General features: G+C 41.9%; 1 protein-coding gene across 1 annotated transcript in view; it reads left to right on the top strand.

Moving 5' to 3' along the window:
* The window catches only part of SPAG1 (sperm associated antigen 1), a 69,720-nt gene that overhangs the window by 34,698 nt on the left and 14,941 nt on the right, over window positions 1-20,081 (top strand). The window contains exons 11-14 of the mRNA XM_044245208.1: window positions 9,538-9,897; window positions 10,105-10,204; window positions 15,495-15,647; window positions 19,703-19,869. Coding sequence (XP_044101143.1) covers window positions 9,538-9,897; window positions 10,105-10,204; window positions 15,495-15,647; window positions 19,703-19,869 — 780 coding nt within the window. The remainder of the gene's footprint in view (window positions 1-9,537; window positions 9,898-10,104; window positions 10,205-15,494; window positions 15,648-19,702; window positions 19,870-20,081) is intronic.

The raw sequence follows: 20,081 nt of genomic DNA, 5'->3' as shown, positions 1-20,081 counted from the left end.
ATATTGAAGGGGAGAGATGGGTAGAGTGTGTTTATTTCATTTTGAAAGAACTGCCTTTCTCATTACTATTTTTTTGAAGGATTAGCACATTTGAAGAACTACAGGTTGCTTAAATAGGTTATTTTATTTAATCCTCAAGGAAGCTATAACCCACACTTTTATACATTAGGCAATGAAAGCCTAGAAAGTTTCAGTTATTTGCCACATTTTCATGGGCTGTTAATCACATGGCTAGGGTATGGGCCTAAACCTGTGTGACTCCAAGTCTATCTCATAAAAGTGGGTAGTGGATGCCAACTAGGAAAGCATAGATTCCATAAAATCCAGACTGAATGTCACCAGGCTGCCTTGTCAAACAAACATGTAATTTGGTGTTTATCTCCCTCGTGCTCACTGGTATTGTACCAACAACACTTATCAGAAGCTGAACCTATGTTGAAGAGCAAGTGAGTTAAAGACTACTGTGATTATTTTTGATTTTTTTTTTAAAAAAAGGAGCATAGGAACTGAATAGGCAGTTTTCCAAAGAAGACATTCACATGGCCCATGGGTATAGGAAAAAGGTGCTCAACATCACTAATCATCAGGAAAATGCAAATCAAAACCACAATGAGATATCACCTCAAATGTGTTTGAATGGCTGTCATCAAGAAGATGGGAGATACAAGTGTTGGTGAGGATGTGGAGAAAAGTGAACACCATGCACTGTTGGTGGGAATGCAAACTTTTGCAGCCACTATGAACAACAGTATAGAGGGTCCCTCACAAGATTAAATGCAGAGCTACCCTATGGTCCACCCATCCCATCCCATTTTTTTGGAAATGTCCAAAAGAAATGAAAACACTGTCTTAAAGAGATATCTGCACCCCTGTGTTCATGTCAGCATTCTCAAGAGCCAAGACATGGTAATGGTGCAGGATTTCTTTTCCTTTGGTGCTCGCGGTTCTTGGTCATGCCACTTTGAATTATGAAGGGGTAGACCAGACAGAGTGGTAGGCAGCAAAGCAAGGATTATTGAGCGATAGTACAAAGCTCCCAAAGAGAGAGGGGACCCGAGAGGGTTGCCACTGGAGTTTCTAAGTCTAGGGGTGTTTATGGGCTTGCTGGCAGGCTCTTTTAATCTGATTAACCCTCCACTTGGGCCTTTCATCCAATCAGGCTTTTGTCATCTATCTGTCACATGGGAAAGTGTGGAAGGCTCCAGCCAGCGTGGTGTAAAATCCTTTTACGGATGGCTTCCTCTTAGAGTGGGGAGCTATCCTTGTCTCTTCTTGCCTTTCTTCCAACCGTAAGTGTCCTTCAGCAGATAAATGGAGACAAAAAATGTGAGACACATACTCACCTACACTAGAATATTAGGCGACAAAAAAGAAGGAAATCTGCTGTTTGCAAAAGCATGTGTGGGGGCACCTGGGTGGCTCGGTGGGTTAAGCCTCTGCCTTTGGCTCGGGTCATGATCTCAGGGTCCTGGGATCGAGTCCCGCATCGGGCTCTCTGCTCGGCGGGGAGCCTGCTTCCTCCTTTCTCTCTGCCTGCCTGTCTGCCTACTTGCGATCTCTAACTGTCAAATAAATAAATAAAATATTAAAAAAAAAAAGCATGTGTGGACCTTTAGGACATTATGCTAAGTGAAATGAGTCAGACAGAGAGAGATGAATACTGTGTGATCTTATATATGTGTAGAATCTAAAAAAATCCAAACTTGTAGAAATAGAGAGTAGAATGGTGGTTGCCAGAGGTGGATGTTTTGGGAGTAAGTTGGTTAAAGAGTACAAACTTTCACCCGTGAGTAAGTTTGGGGAAGGAAATGTATAGCATGGTGACTACAGTTAACACTATGATATTGTATACTGGAAAGTTGCTAAGAAAGTAGATCTTAAATGTCCTCATTACAAAAAAAAAAGTTATGTGAGGTGATAGGTGTGCTAGGTAACCTTACTGTGGTAATCATTTTACAATACGTATCTGTATCAGATCACCAAGTTGTACCCTTTAAATGTATACAGTGTTCCCTGTCACTTACATCGCAAAGCTGGAGGTGGGGGTGGAGATACTAAAGGCCCTCCTCCCACAAACAGATAAACAGGAAAGGGCTAATCATTAAACAATGAGTAATATTCTGTGATTAGAAAAGTGAGTCAGCAAAATTGTTGTGTAATATCATTTAATAGGTTGATGTTTCTCTCTGAGTCAGGTGTTAACCCTAACATCAGAACCACAGAGAAACAATGTTCCTGTTCAGATCTCTAAGCAGCCAGAGCTTTAAGAAAACCATTTCTTTTTTTCCTTTCTTTTTTTCTGAGAGGGAGAGCATGTTGCTGGGTGGGGATGGGGGGAGGGGCAGAGGGGGGAAGAGAGAGAGAATCTTAAGCAGGCTCCAGCCCCAGCGTGGAGCCAAACACAGGGCTCCATCTCCCCACCCTGAGCAAAATCAAGAGCCGATGCTTTACCAACTGCGCACTACCCAGACGCCCCTAAGCGAATCATTTATGATCTTGGCATTTGTGCCCCTCAATAATTATTTTGTAGATTAGGGAATATATAAAAATATGTGAGATTCTGAAAAGAAAAATGTCTTGATAGGAATATAAATTTTAAGACTAGTTAGTTCCCTTTTATCAGGAAAGCAAATCAAAATTAGGTGGAATAAATGGCCGGAAGCCCAGAAGTAGTCCTTTTAAAACGAAATAAAGTCAATAGGACTGTCTCATGCTCACCTCTACCAAGGTCCATTGTTAGAGGACATGTACAAAGAGGTCCTGGAGCCTTGGACAAGACAGGAGAAATGCAAGTCACTTTTAGGCAATCCTATTAAAGCCCAGAGGAAGGTTATCAGGATGGGATCCTTGCATGTGTTTCCCCTTCCCACCACATTCCAAGAAAGAATTCTTGGTCATTATGGGGTATGGTGCAGGGAGCGCTGAAGCCCCTGGGAACATGCAGCTTTGAGTGTTGTGTGAACTCTGCTGATAACGCTGCTCCCCTGTAAGTGCCACCCGGGCTGGGCAGGCCCAGCTCATCCCGGCTAAGGTATGATGTAGCCAGTACAGTTGGTTAAATAGACACTGATCACAGGCTCTGTATCAGGTACGGAGACAAGACAACTGACACTTGTCCTCCTAGGGACTCACCTGAAGGAATACCTATTTGCCAGGCTGATTAGACCCAAGGATTTGAGTTCCTGGGCTTTCTTGGGAACTCCCCATCACTTTGAGTTTTCCTTCCCTAGTGGAGAGCATTGAGACATGACCATCAGTGTACAACTAGCTGTCAGAGACTTTGGTGTTTATTCTGTCTTCTTACAGAGTCTGGGAGAAGTAATCACAGGAAAGCAAGCATCTAACCTCCCTTGTCCTGCTGATGCTTAATCCCTACTTAAAAATGAAATATAAGAAGATTAAGTAGTAACTTGCAAGCTGAAGAATAAAGTTATTTCTCTTGTCTATGTCAATTCTATGGTGGGATCAGGAAGGTGGAAGGGTAGGGATTTCCAGGAGTTAAAACAGTAGATAAAATCAGGCGCCTGGGTGGCTCAGTGGGTTAAAGCCTCTGCCTTGGCTCAGGTCATGTTTCCAGGGTCCTGGGATCAAGCCCCCGCATTGGGCTTTCTGCTCAGCAGGGAGTCTGCTTTCCTTCCTCTCTCTTTGCGGGCTTCTCTGCCTACTTGTGATCTCTGTCAAATAAATTAATAAAATCTTTTTAAAAAATAGATAAAATCATGAAAAGAAAGGTGAATGATGTTGACTGGAAAAGTGAAAAACCAGGGGTGCTCTGGGTGGCTCAGTTGGTTGGGCAACTTCCTTTAGCTCAGGTTGTGATCCCAGGATCTTGGGATTGAGCTCCGCAGGGAGCCTGCTTCTCCTGCTGCTCCCCCTGCCTATGCTCTCTCTGTTAAATAAATAAAATCTTTTTTAAAAAAGTAAATAAAGAATACTGTTATGCTGAAAATAAATAAAAAATAAATAAGTTCACTTACAAAAAAATGCACATACACAAAAATAAACAAACAACAACAAAAAGTAAAAAAAAAAAAAAAAATACAAGTGAAAAACCAATATCAGTGGGACGCCTGGGTGGCTCCGTTGGTTAACCAGCTGCATTTGGCTCGGGTCATGATCCCGGCGTCCTGGGATCGAGTCCCACGTCGAGCTCCTTGCTTGGCAGGGAGCCTGCTTCTCCCTCTGCCTCTGTCTGCCTCTCTGTCTGCCTGTGCTCTCTCTCTCTGACAAATAAATAAATAAATAAAATCTTAAAAAAAAAAACAAACAATATCAGTGAGATGCTATAAAAAAACTAAAAGGTAAATGACAAACTAGGACAAATGGCAAGGGGTCAATAACCTTAAAATATGAAGAGCTTTTACATAATAATAAGAAAATGTTAAAAGAACCCAGTACGAAAATGAACAAAGCATATGAACAATTAATCACTAACGGAGAAATTAAAAGATCAACAAATTTTGTATTGCTAACAAAAAAAGAAAATTAAAGGTAGATTTTTTTTCTTTCCCATCAAATTGACCTAGATGGGGGATTAAAAAAAAAACCCAACAAACAACAGTAAAGTATCCTTTGTTGTCAAGAGTAAAATGGAAAAACAGAAAAGAAAAAAAGAGTAAAGTAAAATAAGCATTCTTTTAAAAATTGAGATATATTTCATATTTCATAAAATTCACCCTTTTCAAATTTAGTGGATTTTAATATATTCACAAGGTTGTACAACCATCACTACTGTCTAATCCTGAGATATTTTTATCATCACAAAGAGAAATCTCATACCCATTAACAGTCACATCCATCATCCTCCTCTTGCCACCATTAATCTACTTTCTGTCTCTGTGGCTTTGCCTCTGCTGAGAATCTCATATAAATGGAAACATAAAATATTTGGCCTTTTGTGTCTGGCTCCTTTAACTGAGCATAATTTTTTTTTAAATTTTATTTATTTATTTGACAGAGATCACAAGTAGGCAGAGAGGCAGGCAGAGAGAGAGGGGGGAAGCAGGCTCCCCACTGAGCAGAGAGCCCAATGTGGGGCTCGATCCCAGGACCCTGAGATCATGACCTGAGCCAAAGGCAGAGGCTTTAACCCACTGAGCCACCCAGGCACCCCTCACTGAGCATAATATTTTTAAGATTCATCCATGTTGCAGCATGTATTGGTACTTTATTCCTTTTTATGGACAAATAATACCCCATTGCATGGATAATACCACATTTTCTCCATCTGTTGATGGACACTTGGCTTATCGCCACTTTTTTGGCTCTTCTGAATTATGTGGCTATGAAATTCATGTACAAGTTTTGTGTGTGTGCATATGTTTTTAATTTTCTTGGGTATATAACTAGGAGTAGAATGCTGGGTTATTTGGTAAATAATTCTTGTTTAACTTCTTGAGGAACTGCCAGGATGTTTTCCAAAATGGCTACACCATTTTATAGTCCCACCAACAACAATATGAGGATTTGAATTCCTCCACATTCCTGCAAATGCTTGCTATGGGTTGCCATTTTGATTATAGCCATTATAGTGGGTGTGAAGCGGCAACTCCTATAGTTTTGATTTGCATTTTTCTAATGACTTATTACGTTAACCATTTTTATGTGTATATTATTATTTTTATTTGTGTATCTTCTTTAGAGGAATGCTTGTTCAAGTCCTTTGCCCATTTAAGAATTAGCTTGTCTTTTTATAGTTGCATTATGAATATACTTTATATAATCTGGATACTAGACTCTTGCAGATAAGATATATGACTTGCACATAACTTCCCCCTTTCTGTGGGTTGTGTTTTTACTTTCTTGATAATATCCACGTATGCAAAGTTTTAAAATTTGATGGAGTTCAGTTTATTTTTCTCTTTTCTTGCCTGTGACTTCAGTGTGCTAAATAAAAATCCATCATCAAATCCAAGGGCATGTAGATTTACCCCATGTTGTCTTCTAAGAATTTTGTGGTTTTAGTTCTCATATTTAGGCCACTGACTTATTTTGATTGATTGAGGTAGAAAGGAGTCCAACTTAGCTTCTTCTTCAGCATGTAAAAATCCGGTTGTCCCAACACCATTTGTTAGCCTATGTTTTCCCCATTGAATGGACTTGACATCCTTGTCAAGAATCAGCTGGCCATAGATGTATGGGTTTCTAGAATCTCAGTTCTATTCTGTTGGCCTTGATGTCTATCCTTATGTCAGCACCACACTGTTTTGGTTACTGAAGCTTTTAGTAAATTTTGAAATCAGAAGTGTAAGTCCTTTGATTTTGTTATTCTTTTTCAAGATTGTTTTGATTACTCTGGACCCCTTAAATTCCATATGAATTTGAGGATCTCCTTTTCCATTTCTGCATAAAAGCCTGTAGAAATGTGATAGGGGATTATGTCAGATCTGTAGATCACTTTGGATATCTTTACACTAAGCCTTCCTATCTATGATCAAGAGATCTCTTTTCATTTACTGTTTTTTTTTTTTCCAGTAATTTGTAGTTTTCTACATACAAGTCTTTCACCTCCTTGGTTAAATGTATCCTTAAATATTTTATTCATCTGGATGCTACTGTATATGGAATTGCTTTTGTAATTTTCAGATTGTTCATTGCTGGTGTATCTTGTACCCTGAAACTGCTGAATTTGCTTTTTAGCCCTAGTAGTAGTAGCAGTAGTTGTTGTGTGTGTGTATGTGTGTGTGTGTGTATTCTTTAGGATTATATATACCCCCCAAATATAAACACATACACATAGACACACCCATATATATAATATAAAATATATGTAATAATCATGTTATTTATTAATAAATAGTTTTACTTCTTCCCTTCCAATATGGATGCTTTTTTATTGTATTTTTTTTTCTTGCCTAATTGATCAGGCTACAACTTCCAGTATAATGTTGAGTTGCAGTGGTGAAGACAGCATCCTTGCCTTGTTCTTGAACTTTAGGGGAAAACTTTGGGAATTTTACCATTGAGTATGATGATGATGTTGATTGGGTTTTTCTTGAATGTAGTTTATCATGTTGAGAAATTTCACTTGTTTCTAGTTTTCTGTTTTTTATCATTGGTCGTTGGTAGGCCTTAGGCAGCTGAGGCTGCTGGCCATCCCTTCCTTTGATACTTAACTATTGTTGACTCCCTCCTCCCTAAAATATTCTTTCTTGGTTTCTGAGGCAGTACTCCCTCCTGGGTTTCTCTCATTTCTAGATACTCCTCCATCTCCATTGAAGATTTTTCTTATTATCATTCTTTATGTGTTAGTATTTCTTAGGGATCCTTCCGGAGATCTCAGTGACCTCATCCACACCCAGACTCTAGTGATCCTATTTATATCAGCAACTCCCAAGTCAACTGAGACTTATCTGAAGACTCAAGATAGGCCACACCTCTGAGCTGCATTTAGAGCCACCTTCTGAACAACTCTTTTGGAATGTCCCACAGGTAGTACAGTACATGCCAGGACTCACAGGTCTTTCAGGATCAGGCCTTGGCTTACCTTTAGAGACTATCAGAGTTGTTCAAGGACATTTCAGTCTTAAGGAGAGAGGTATGGCTTTTAGTTAATTTTGGTTCATTTCATTTGAATTCTGTAAACCAGTTATGCTGATTTCTAGCTCTCTTGGCTCTGGGACAACCTTTAGCTTTTCCCTTCTGTCTTTGTTGCCTCATTTATAAAGTGGGGGAGATAATACGAGGTATAAGGATTAATGATAATGGAAAATGGTATATGTAAAGGTCTTGACCCATATCATGTTGTAAATAATCTGTAGCTCTTTAGTAACAGTACTGGTAAAATGTGAGGGGATAACATACGAAGGAGTGGAGAATAATACTAAATTGTCTATTGTTTCTGCTGACAGGAATCTGTGCTTTCATCTGTTTTTATGCTGGGTGGGGACTTGAGCAGCAGATACCAGACAAAGAAGACTGGAGTCTTGCTCTGATAATCCTACTGGGTCCAATTTATTGTTATAACAAGATCTTTTTATTGTTTTCATAATGAAGCCTCTTTTGTTTATTACACTGTATAGAAACCCATATTTACTAATTCGTGTGTTTTTATATTGAATGATTGCCTTAGGTTGACCATCCACTGATTTTCATTTAAATACTGGTGGTTTTCAATTCTCCTTGTCCTTGTGGTTCAAATCCTGGCTTTACCACTCATGAAACAGAGTGGAAAATATATCCACTAAAAATCAGATTAGAGGGGCTGGCTTGTTGGGCTCAGTGGTGCGGTCTGCCACTCTTGATCTAAAGGTCTTGAATTCAAGCCCTATGTTTGGCATGGAGCCTACTTTACTTATTTATTTATTTTTAAAGATTTTATTTATTTATCAGAGAGAGAGAGGGAGAGAGAGCGAACACAGGCAGACAGAATGGCAGGCAGAGGCAGAGGGAGAAGCAGGCTCCCTGCTGAGCAAGGAGCCTGATGTCAACTCAGTCCCAGGACGCTGGGATCATGACCTGAGTCGAAGGCAGCTGCTTAACCAACTGAGCCACCCAGGCGTCCTGGAGCCTACTTTGAAAAAGAAATCAGATTAGAATTTGTTGGCAGTCTCTGTACTTAAGTGTTTTTTTTTTTTTTAGATTGTATTTATTTATTTGACAGACAGATCACAAGTAGGCAGAGAGGCAGGCAGAGAGAGAGAGGGAAGCAGGTTCCCTGCTGAGCAGAGAGCCTGATGCTGCTCAATTTCAGGACCCTGAGATCATGACCTGAGCCGAAGGCAAAGGCTTTAACGCACTGAGCCATCCAGGCGCCCCATGTACTTAAGTGTTTTTTAACAGTGCTGTGAAATAACTGCCTTGTTTTAAATATTGGTAAGAAACCTATCCGTGAAATATTTATACATCATTTTCATATTTAAAAATAATAGATTCAGTAATCAGTTATTAAAGCTATGATTAATGCCTGAAGTCTTTCGATCAAGATCAAAGGAATTTAAAGCTTGAATAAGGTATTGTAGTGGATGTTTTTTAAGGCTCACTTTAAAAACTTGGGGCCTATATTATGTAATTTCTTTGCTAAATTCATTTTAAAAGACTTAACTCACTTGGATTTTATATCACTTTCAAATTATCTTTTTCTCCCAGTTCTTTAGCATAAGAAAAAGGGCACCCCGATCTTGGGTGCAATGATCGTACCCAAGGTTTGGTAACTTCATGCACTCATAAATCGGAAATGGGAGAAAGGTACATTTTTGTAAGCTGTACCTGCCACGGATCCTTTGACTCCGGGAATGATTCTGAGGAGCCGTGCTCGCGTCCCAAGCCCATCAGCGTTCAACCAGTTAACTACGGGGTGGCTCGGTGCGCAGCCGGGGGAGCGCAAGGCTCCGCACTCGGCCCCGCGGCAGACGTGCCCCTGAAGGTGCCGGGAACAGCGCTGCCCCGCCCGCGGGGGCGGTGCCCGCCGGGCCTCCGCCGCGACCCGCCCCCGCGAGCGCTGCAACGCGCGTCTGCGCCGGGCTCCCCCGCGGCCGCCGCGGTAGGTAGTTTCTCCTGATGATGCAAACACTCGCTTCCCGCATCCACTTCCCACAGAGGCCGCGGAGCCGGCGGGACCCGGCAGCGCCGCCGAGCCGCGCGCCATGGGCAACATCCAGAAGAAGCTGACCGGCAAAAGCGAGGGCGGCAAGCGGCCCGAGAAGGGCGCGCCGCGGCGGGGTCGGGCGCCCGGGGCCGGCGCGGACAAGCGGGGCCGTCTGCGGGCCCCAGCGGCGGCGGGCAGCGGGCGGGGCGCCGGGGACTCCGCCGCCGCCGCCGCCCCCGCGGGCCCGGTCCCCGCCGCCACGCTCGGCCCCGCGGACCTGAAGAGCCAGGGCAACGAGCTGTTCAAAAGCGGCCAGTTCGCCGAGGCGGCCCTCAAGTACTCGGCGGCGGTCGCGCAGCTGGAGCCCGCAGGTAGGCGAGGGGCGGCCGCCCGGCTGACAGGCGCTCGCGCTGGTGCGGACCGGGCCCAGCGCGGGGTGGGACGGCCCCGGGCGAGTGGCATCCTGGAACGCGCAGCACGTGCCCCACTGCGGGCACCGGGCGGCCTGTGGGACCGCAGTGCCCCCCGGAGACTTGCGCTAATGGATTTTAACCGTGTTTAATGAACTATGATTTTAGGAAGCGGAAATGCAGAGGATCTAAGTATCTTGTATTCAAATAGAGCGGCGTGTTACCTAAAAGATGGAAACTGCAGCGGCTGCATTCAAGACTGTAACAGGTAAACGGCGCGTTTTCAGGTTTGTCAGCAGTGTGATGAATGAATGCAGTATTTCATTCCTTAATGAATTTTCTGCAGGAATCTAACTTCTTAGAGACTTTAAAGACATGTTAATTGAATTCTACATAAAAATGATAAATTTTTCTCCTTCATATATACGAATACAATTAATAGAAGACTGCGAACTTTTTTCATTTCCACAGCCACCACCTTAATCCATGCTCTTTTCAGGTTAGTTCTAGATTTTGGAGAAGCCTTGCGTCTAGTCTCTTTGGCTCCTCCACTGTAGCATCAGAACAACTTTTCCTGAAGCATTATTTTTGTGGTTCAAACAGGTATTCCGTGGCTCAGTGTGGTGTTGCAGAGAATTATAAGCTCCTCTTACAACCTGCCCCCCCCCCAAGTTTTCTGCTCTCATTTGGGCCACTGTGATGCTCTACACATGTTTGCCTTCTGAAATCCCTGCTCAGTTGCCTCCTCTTCTTTGCCTTCCTGGTCACCTCAGGCTCCCTGGTCCCCTGCATGGCTCTAACCAGTACACTATCACTCTCACACGTGTGGGTACTTGCGTTGTCCACTACACTCGATTTTCAGCTCCGTGAAGTCAGGACCCATGTTTCAGACAGCTTTGCATCCCTCAAGCACTGTAGGCACCCATGGTACTCAACAAGTTACATACTGAGGTTGGTGAATGTATTTACATGAAAAATTTGTTCTCTTCCACCATCAAGTAGTAAGCCTGTTTCAGAAATCCTTTGGAAAGAAGCTACTAGTAGTGCATCTAAAAAATAAGTTGTGTGTTCTGGCTTGACCCTCACAGTCCTGGTTTACTCTTCTTGTCTGGCTAATTACTAACATCTCCCCTTTCCACTCTCAGAAGCCCTAGGTTGAACAATAACTTGTGTGGACAACCTCATTATAAGATGAACAATTTATTATTTTTTTCAGTGTTAGTATCAGTGTATTGATATGGGTAAAAACTTGCTACTATCTGTGCCTGCAGTTTAAAAAGAAGGTGTTGAGGGGCTTGGATTTTTTTTTTTTTGCCTATTTTACATATTCAAATTTAAAATAAATACTATTTATATTCACTTGGCCCTGACTCTAGACCCCATCCACTGTTGGGCTGGCCCACACTGATTATTACATTTTTAGGAGCTGGTTGAAGTCAAATTGGTAGCTTGAAATCTGCCATGGTTGGAGTACTGACACCATGAAAATTGGCAAGCACCTCAAATCTGGGTTTTTCTTCTCAGGAGAGCTGGTTGGTAAACATTTACCACTGCATTTAACTAATAAGACCATACAAATTTGTAGAATATCAAGCACATTGTGATAGGCAGCACAAGTGTCTGTGGCTAACATGTTAACCTTTAGATTTATCTTGGGTCTTCCTAGTGAGGGAGTTCAGAGCTACGGTTAAAATGTGAGAACCCTACAGTTAGAGCTACAGCAAAACAGCGGGCTCACCTTAACCTTAAGTGAGATGGTTTAAGGTAGCATTTTCTTGCTAAAATTTGTTGTGCTTCAGTGTACATCTGTGAGGAAGTCAAAGATGGGATTCCAGCCCTGGTGTCTAAGAAGGCTAGAATGAAGGTTTGTCTGGACGGAGAGCAGGAGACAGGCTTTAGGGTGGGGAGGGAGATGGGCTGTGGGTTAGTTAAGATGTCCTTAGATAAGAGCTGTGTTCTAGGCCAAGGAATCCTGTTTTGCTGGTCAGTACTGACCTCTATGGAGCCCGACCTACTTAGGTGTTTTCTTGATACCCGGCATGTGAGTCCCAACCTAAGGGGCATGAGGTGATTTTACTCCAAAGCAGTGAACCCCAAACTACTTTTAATGCTAGAAACTGTGATTTGCTTTTGTGAACATGTTGAAATAAATGTATTTTAATCTGTATGAGCTAGCAGTCATTTAGTAGCCAAAGTAGGACTATTTACTTTTCACTTAAAGAAAATTCCATACATTTTCATGGAAACCTATGTTTTAGTTTTTCACTGAATTGTCTCGGCTCTTTGGAAAGTTGTTTTGTGTGCCATGAGCCCTTATTCCAAGACAAGTTGTAGTAGGAGTCAAACTTCAGGAAAAAACTAAAATAAACTCACAGGGGCAAACTTTCAAATAAGGGAGAGAGGGGAACCTATGGATTAACTTTCGTAGCTTGACCTATGAAGAATAACTTTTGATACAGTTTGGGGGGAAAGTGTTTGATTTTACACATCTGAACTCCTGGGGCCTGCTCTGAAACACTTCCTCTCAGGTGTGTCCCAGGGGTGTGCTGAGAGGATGGGTCATTGTTAGGAGAGTAAGGGGCTTTTGAGGAGCTCAAGGGGACTCTGGGCTTTGCCCCTCTCCAGACCACAGCGTCTCCAAGTTTCTACTTTAGTCTTCAAGGTGAACCATGAATCAGGGAAAATAGTTTAAAACCATTGTCCTAGAAATTGGTTTATGTTTTCAGAATTGTTTATCAGCTAAAAACAAAAACAAACCCTCTTTTCCCATGCTAGAGAATGTTTTGAGGTTATCTACACTACACCAAAAAAAAACCTTCCGAAGACTTTCCATTGAGAATAATTTGACAGATTGACTAAAAATGAATGTTGCCTGGTAATTCTCTGCTTTTGCTCCTTTTTTGCTACTCTCTGACAGGCTTTAAATTAAAACTCGGCAGGGTCTTAACTGTATTAACTTGAATAGTTAAGTCTTTGTGAGCTCTGGCTTAAAAGTTCTGTTTTTATGAATGAATGCCCCCCCCTTTTTTTTTCTTAGTGGAATTTCCATTTATAAGCTCCTATTCATTTTCAGGATTGTGGTTAAAGAGAAAAAAAAAAAACAACCTTGCATTTACTGGGCTGGGAGTGCTGAAAATTGAATGCATCATCTCAGTGTTATATTCTGCGCCTACCTGGGGTCCGTCTTCAGTGGCTGAATAGCACCTTGGGTATTGGAAGTCTGGGGGGACATGGGGTAGTTGTGGTGACATTGGGTAGTTGTAGGAGTATCATACACGTTTGTCATCTTGATTCATGTTGTTAATATCCCCTAAGTATGAAACAAAGCTAGATTTAAGGCAATGGTAAAAGTGATAGATCCTTGGGGCATCTGGGTGGCACAGTGGGTTAAAGCCTCTGCCTTCGGCTCAGGTCATGATCCCAGGGTCCTGGGATTGAGCCCCGCATCGGGCTCTCTGCGAAGCAGTGAGCCTGCTTCCCTTTCTCTTTCTCTGCCTACTTGTGATCTCTGTCAAATAAATAAATTAAAATCTTTTAAATAAATAAATAAAAGTGATAGATTCTTTTGCTCAGAGATCAGTTCTCTAGTGTTTTAAGAGTTTTTACTTGATCTTAGTTTTACTTTTTAAAAAAATAAATATTTTATTTCTTTGACAGAGAGATACAATGAGAGAGGGGGCACAAGCAGGGGGAGTGGGAGAGGGAGAAGCAGGCTACCCACTGAGCAGGGAGCCTGACGCGGTGCTTGATCCAGGACCCAACATGACCTGAGTGACGGCAGATGCTTAATGACTGAGCCACCCAGGCACCCCTTAGTTTTACTTTGCTTTAACTTTCGTAAGTTATAAAAGTAATACACATTTTACAGAAAAAAAAATTTTAAACCCAGTGCAGTACAGGGGAGATCCTTAAAATAACCCACAGTGGTAACACACCCAGGCAGAACAAAACTGATTAGATCTTAGAGCTGGTCAGTGACAGCCTCTACGGTGCCCAGCCTGGGAGCATACCCGCCTTTGCAGTGGAGTATCTGTACAACGTGGAGAATTGTGAATGACTCCAGCAGAGTTCCCTTATTTATGGTGTTTTTGTATGTGTGTGGTAGGCAAAGCATAGGTTCATTCAGGAGGTATTGGCTAAATGCCTCCCACGGGCCAGCTGGTGATCTGGGCACTGGGAACAGGCACTGTCCTGGGTTTCCCAAAGCCAAAATTCAAAAGAACTGCCCTGTGGACAGATCACACTCCTTTCCCCTCCATCTCCTCACCTGCAGCATGAACTTGAACTTGCCCTCTTGGGCAGTTCGGTGAGAGTCTCCAGCGGCAGATGTGTCAGGTGGCAGGTGTCCTGTCAGCTTCCTCTTAGCCAGATTACTGTAGACAGGGGTAGACAGCAGATCCCCATGACTGTTGGAGAAGAAGTAAAGCAGCCATCACTTGTGCTTTCCCTGAAGGCCGTTACACATCTGCTGTGAAAACTGCTTGTAGCAGAAGAGTGACCCTGAGAAGCAGACCTGCCGTCCCCGATACGGGGGCTGGGGCCACAGACACTTCCTGCTGGGTGTTTAGCAAGTAGGTTTTTCCTAGGATTTCTGCTCACCATGTTTTACAGTTTCAGTTATGTTTGCAAAAACGAAGTGTATGATAGTTTTCATTCATAAATACGGTCTCTGGATTGTTCTGTTTCAGAATGTAATGAAGTCTGTTGTTTGTGAAGTAGCTTTAAACAGTTACTTCAAACAAAACCAAGGAACATAACCTTGAAATACATCTCTGGTGATGTTGGAAATACTTCATAGCCTAAAAAAATGCAAGATGAAAATTCATGACTTCCAAGAAATCATCGTATACTTACTTCCTTGATTCCCTCTGGTCCATTTTTGAAGCCCTTTGCCAGCAAGTAAATCATAATAAACTGAAATTAAGGGAGCTGATTTTCAAAATGTAATGCAGGTTTTTGTGGTTCTGTTCTGTGCCTTATTAAACACAGGTGTGAATAAAAATTTTCCTTTTAATCCGTCAGTAGGTAACAAGAATCTGTTGAAAGCTGACTTTGTATTTGGTGCCATGGTCGGCTCTGTTAGGGCAGAGGGAAGGGATGGGGCATTGGAGAGGGTGGGGTGCACTCTCTGCTGCCAGGGAGCTCTGTCTCAGTGGGGGAAGAGTAAATGCTGATGTGCTTTGCTACAGGTTTAAAATAAAGGAACTGGGGGCACCTGGGTGGCTCAGTTGGTACATCCGACTCTTGATTTCAGCTCAGGTCATGACCTCAGGGTTGTGAGACCAAGCACCTGCATCAGGCTCTGCACTGGGAGTAGAGACGGCTTAGGACTTTTTCTCTCCCTCTCCCTCTTCCCCCACCCAAAGTAAATAAAATAAAGGAAATAACCGCAAGTTTGATTGTTCTTTAGCCCTGAGTTTGTCTTTCTGGTATATTCCTGTGTCCTTCGTGTGAAATACCAACTGTACCCTTTTCTGAAAGTCTAGTACTAGAGTATATATTTAGTTACTAGAAGCTGAGTAATTTTCAAAACAAATGACATAATGTTTTTGTCTTAGGGCTTTGGAACTTCATCCATTCTCAGTCAAACCTCTTCTTCGCCGAGCAATGGCCTATGAAACTTTAGAGCAGTATCAGAAAGCTTATGTGGATTATAAAACAGTGTTGCAGATAGACTGCAGAATCCAGCTGGCAAACGACAGTATTAACAGGTAAGCCAGCCTGAGGTGGTGTCTCGGGTCTTGTTCTGTACTGGAATTACATGTTTTTCTCTCTCCCCTCTGAGAACACTGTCAGAGTGTAGACATGTCCTCAGTTACTCACTTTGCATGCATGGTTTTCACTCCCATCAAAACCAGAGGGTTCTCTCTCTAGCTTAATTTCTAACTGTCCTATGATCCACTTTGAGTTGTCCTCTAACACCTTTATATTTGTGTCCTGGTCCATTAATTACAGTAAATTTTTTTTTAAGCTTAGGATATAGATCTTTGCTGTTCCGAATGCACAGAATTTAATTTTATAGCATTTGTAAACATTTGTGGCATTAGGAAGGTGTCCTCAGTGATGTTGTAAATCAGTAGTAATTCTAGGACAAGATCCAAGAATGTAGTGAAAACTGCCATATCGAATCTTCTTCTCCTACAGGGTTTTGCACATGCTCATTGCACCACATCTGTCAGTGGAAACATAGCCGCTTATTGTTTCTCCTCAGGAGAGTGGATGTCTTCATGAGCCTGCTAGATTTTGTGTTCTGTGCCCTTTAAATAGACACTCATCATAGGATGAGTATTAATTTATATGGTGAAATAGCAAAGAATTTGGATCTAATTTGTATTATGACCTATTTGCCCCCTGAGTGAGCATGGGAAGGTAAGAATTTCCAGACTTCATAAATTGCTTTGAAGTGAAATTAAAAAATTATGAGTTGGATAATATTGTTAGTTATGTATACTATTTTCTGATCCCGTTTGTGCAGAATATACCTTACTCTGTGCGTTACACTGTGCCCTGCGTTGGTGCCCTGCCCCCCCAAGACAAAAAGGGAAAAAATAACCTAGTTCCTGTATTTAAGCAAACCAAATATAGCTAGGGGAAAAAAATATAAGACAGATTATCCCCAACAGTGAAAATATGTTAGTACGGTGGGGAGATCACAGGGAGGCCGGGCCCCATTGTGTAGGCTTCATTTGTTGGAGAGCGAGCGAGCGCCTGACGTGGTCTTTGAAGAGGACTATTGGGACAGGAGGAGACCTTGAGCAAAATTGTGCAAGAGGAGAATGGCATGTTTTGGATGAATTCATTTTATCAAATACACCTTACCTCCCCCACAGTCCCACTGCACTTTGTAGAGGACTGTTAGAAAGATCTGTATGTAGAGCCAACAGCCATTTCCTGGAGCGTCCATTCTGGTCCCGCAGAACCTGTCTGACCCATGTCTGAAAGGGGTATTCATTGGTTATTGGACCTGAAATGGGGCCACATCGAGCCTTGGGCTTTCACAACCTTCTTGATCTTGAGCTTGTAAAATTTGGACAGCGTCACCTGGGAGTCTCAACCATTTGCCCCGTGGCACAGCTGCCTTGCTGAAATGTCATCGGCTGCCTGGAGACACTTTTCTTCTTTTTGGCCCGGTTAATTCCTTCCTGTCCTTTAGGAGAGGACCTGCTTCCTCCAGGAAATGACTTTCCCCGATAGACCCACCTACGCTCCAGCGTACATGTACTTCAGGCGCCCTTCCCAGCTCCCCTGGAACACGGTGCCTTCTCTTATTACCCTGCTTCCATATCATTTGTAAATTCTCTTTCCCTCCCTTTTTGTAAAATTGTTTTTCTGTCATTCTACTGGAAGTTCCTTGAGGTCAGGAATTGTGTTTCATCCGTCTGTGTAGTTGAAGTATTTCGAATAGTAGATAACGTCAGTAAGATGTGTTGAATGAATTCATTCTTCAACACAGAGAGTATAATTCACTCCTCTGGTTGGCTTTTAATTTGGCCATCATCTGTCCGGTCATCTCCAAGGTAATTGGGAAGGAAGGATCTTCTCACAGAGCTTGGGCTTCCTGTGAAACGAAGTGGGAAGACAGCTGAAGTAGCCGACAGTGAGGAAGGGCCTCTTGAGAAGTGTTGTAGGAAAGCCAGTTCACAGTGATACACGGGAAGGTCCGAAGGGTGGGGTAGTTACCTGAGAGGCTGTGATTACTCCTATCTGTGAACCTTCTGCACTATGTATTTTGAAGTAAAATTCACAGAACATAAAATGGACTATTTTAAAGTACGCAAGTGAGTGGCCTTTAGTTCACATGTACACTTGTACAACCTACCACCTCTCTCTGGTTCCAGAACATTCATCATCCCCAAAGGAAACCCTGTATCCCATGAACAGCCACTCATCCCTTCTCTCAGCCCCTGGCAGCCACTCCTCTGCTCTCTGTCTGCGGCTCTACCTGCCCTGGGCGGTCCCTGTGAGTGGAATCCTAGAGTCCGTGCCTTACGTGCTTGGCTTCTTTCACTTAGCGTGACGTTTTCAAGGTTCATGTTGTATGTAGACTCCGTGAGTGCTTTTGTTTCTTTTTGTAGCTGAATAACAGTCCATTGTATGGACATAGCACGATTTGTTTATCCGTTCATCAGTGATGGACGTTGAGGTTGTTTCCGTCTTTGGGCTATTGGGAATCGTCTGCTGTGGGCATTTGTGTACAAGTTTTTGTTTGCACATCTGTTTTCAGTTCCTCTTGGGGTATACCTAGGAGTGGAATTGCTGGGTCATATAGGAATTCTATGTTTAGCTTTTTGAGGATTATGTTGCACTTTTAATATGTACTTAGGTTCTTTTATACAGATTGAGTTTTAAGATTCTTTCATTTTTTAATCGAGTGTTTCTCTTACTGTATAAGATGATGAGGAGGCTTTGTCTGGTTTGCCATATATTTTTTTCTATACAATACCCATAAAATTTCACTGTTCTTTTTCATGAATCCCATATTTATGCTTGCTTTTCCATGTGAGCAACAGCAGCTTTTTTTTTTTTAATTTAAACATTTGTGTTTATTTTGTTTCTGTCTTCCATTAACCATATTCCTCTCTTCCTCTCCAGGAATCTTATATGTTAAATTTCCCTGCATATACTTATTTACTTCCTGGCAACACATCATCTCTTTTCAGCTGCTTCTTCCTTCCTCTCTGCTGGTAATACAAGTTTTGCTTGAAAATTCTCTTTTCTAAAGCTTTTTTTTTTTTTCTGCAGTTGTGGGTGGTCTTACATTATTTTTGAAATTAGTTTCTTTACACTAAGATGTGTGAGATTTGGTTTGCATAACCAAAGATCACTATTGAAATTTTAGTTTAAAAAAACTGTAAAAAAAAAAAGTATGTGGGTTGTATCTGTCTCTGTATAAATATAAAAACTACTCACACAAAAAGTACTGCTGAGTTAGCTAACTTGAATGTGTTCTACTAATTACCTGTAAATCTTCTCAGTCTTGGAACACCTTTTTTAAACCAGTTTCATTTGAAAGACATAATTCAGTTTTGTTTTTAAACTTAAATATGACAATGTGTATTTAAAATGATGACAAAGTGATAATCAGGGATGTTAATCTGAACTTTATGATGGCCATTAGTTAAGTTAATAACGTAAGGGCCCTTCCAGTATCCTGACCTTTCATCATTGTGTATATGAAAGCACAGTAATTGGATAATTGTAGAGACAAAAAAAAATTTCAAGGTAAGACTATCTCAGCCATATGTAAATGTTCTAAGAAAAAATAATGTTCCAAAAAAGAAACAAAAAACAGTGTTCCATACAGCAGCTTGCCCTCATGCGTTCTAGCAGCTGGTCTTGTATACCTGTCTTTGGTGTATAGTTTGGGCATAGACATTCTAGGTGTTTTTGATTATTCTCAAGAGTAATGCATTATCAGTTTAGTAATTACATTAGATAATCATATGGGACATTTCTGCTAGGCCTCCTAAATTTTACCTTTATATTTTACTTTTTTATCACATCACATATGCATTTAAAATTTTTTAAACCAATTAGAAATGCCTTCATTTTTTCTTTTGCTACAAAAAGGATCTAAAGTTAACATAGTTTTGGGCAACTTTTAAAAATCCTTTTAAAGACCATTTATGGGGACAGCAGATAGCTTAAGACTGTGTTTTCTGTAGGGAAGTACAGAAATGTAGCACTGTAAATCTTACTGTTGATTTGAGCTTCAGTGATATAAAAAAATGACATGATCAATAGAGAAAACTCATTTTCTTTTTAGAATAACAAGAATTTTAATGAATCTGGATGGACCAAGCTGGCGGGAGAAGCTGTCACCCATTCCTGCTGTGCCCACTGCTGCACATGTGCGAGCCTGGCAGCCTGTGGCCAAGACGCCCCACAACCAAGGGGGAGATTCCTGCAGCCGGCCCCAGCCCAGCATCGCAGGTGGGGCAAGCCTACACATCCTTCTTTTCGAAGTTAATCTTGAGCTGCATGTCTGTTTTCACAGGAAAGCAGAAGGATAAGGGCATGAACTCGGGCATCAGACCTAGGTTTAAGTTAAGACCCTGTTTGCCCTCTACAGTTGTAAGAAGTTGCTTCCCACATCCACTGTCTAGTGTGTATGAAAGGAGAGGATTAGAGTAACTGTCCTGTGG

Source organism: Neovison vison, chromosome 4, assembly GCF_020171115.1.
Source record: "Neovison vison isolate M4711 chromosome 4, ASM_NN_V1, whole genome shotgun sequence".
In the NCBI taxonomy this organism is placed as follows: Eukaryota; Metazoa; Chordata; class Mammalia; order Carnivora; family Mustelidae; genus Neogale; species Neogale vison.
This window is presented reverse-complemented; position numbering and strand designations above follow the sequence as displayed.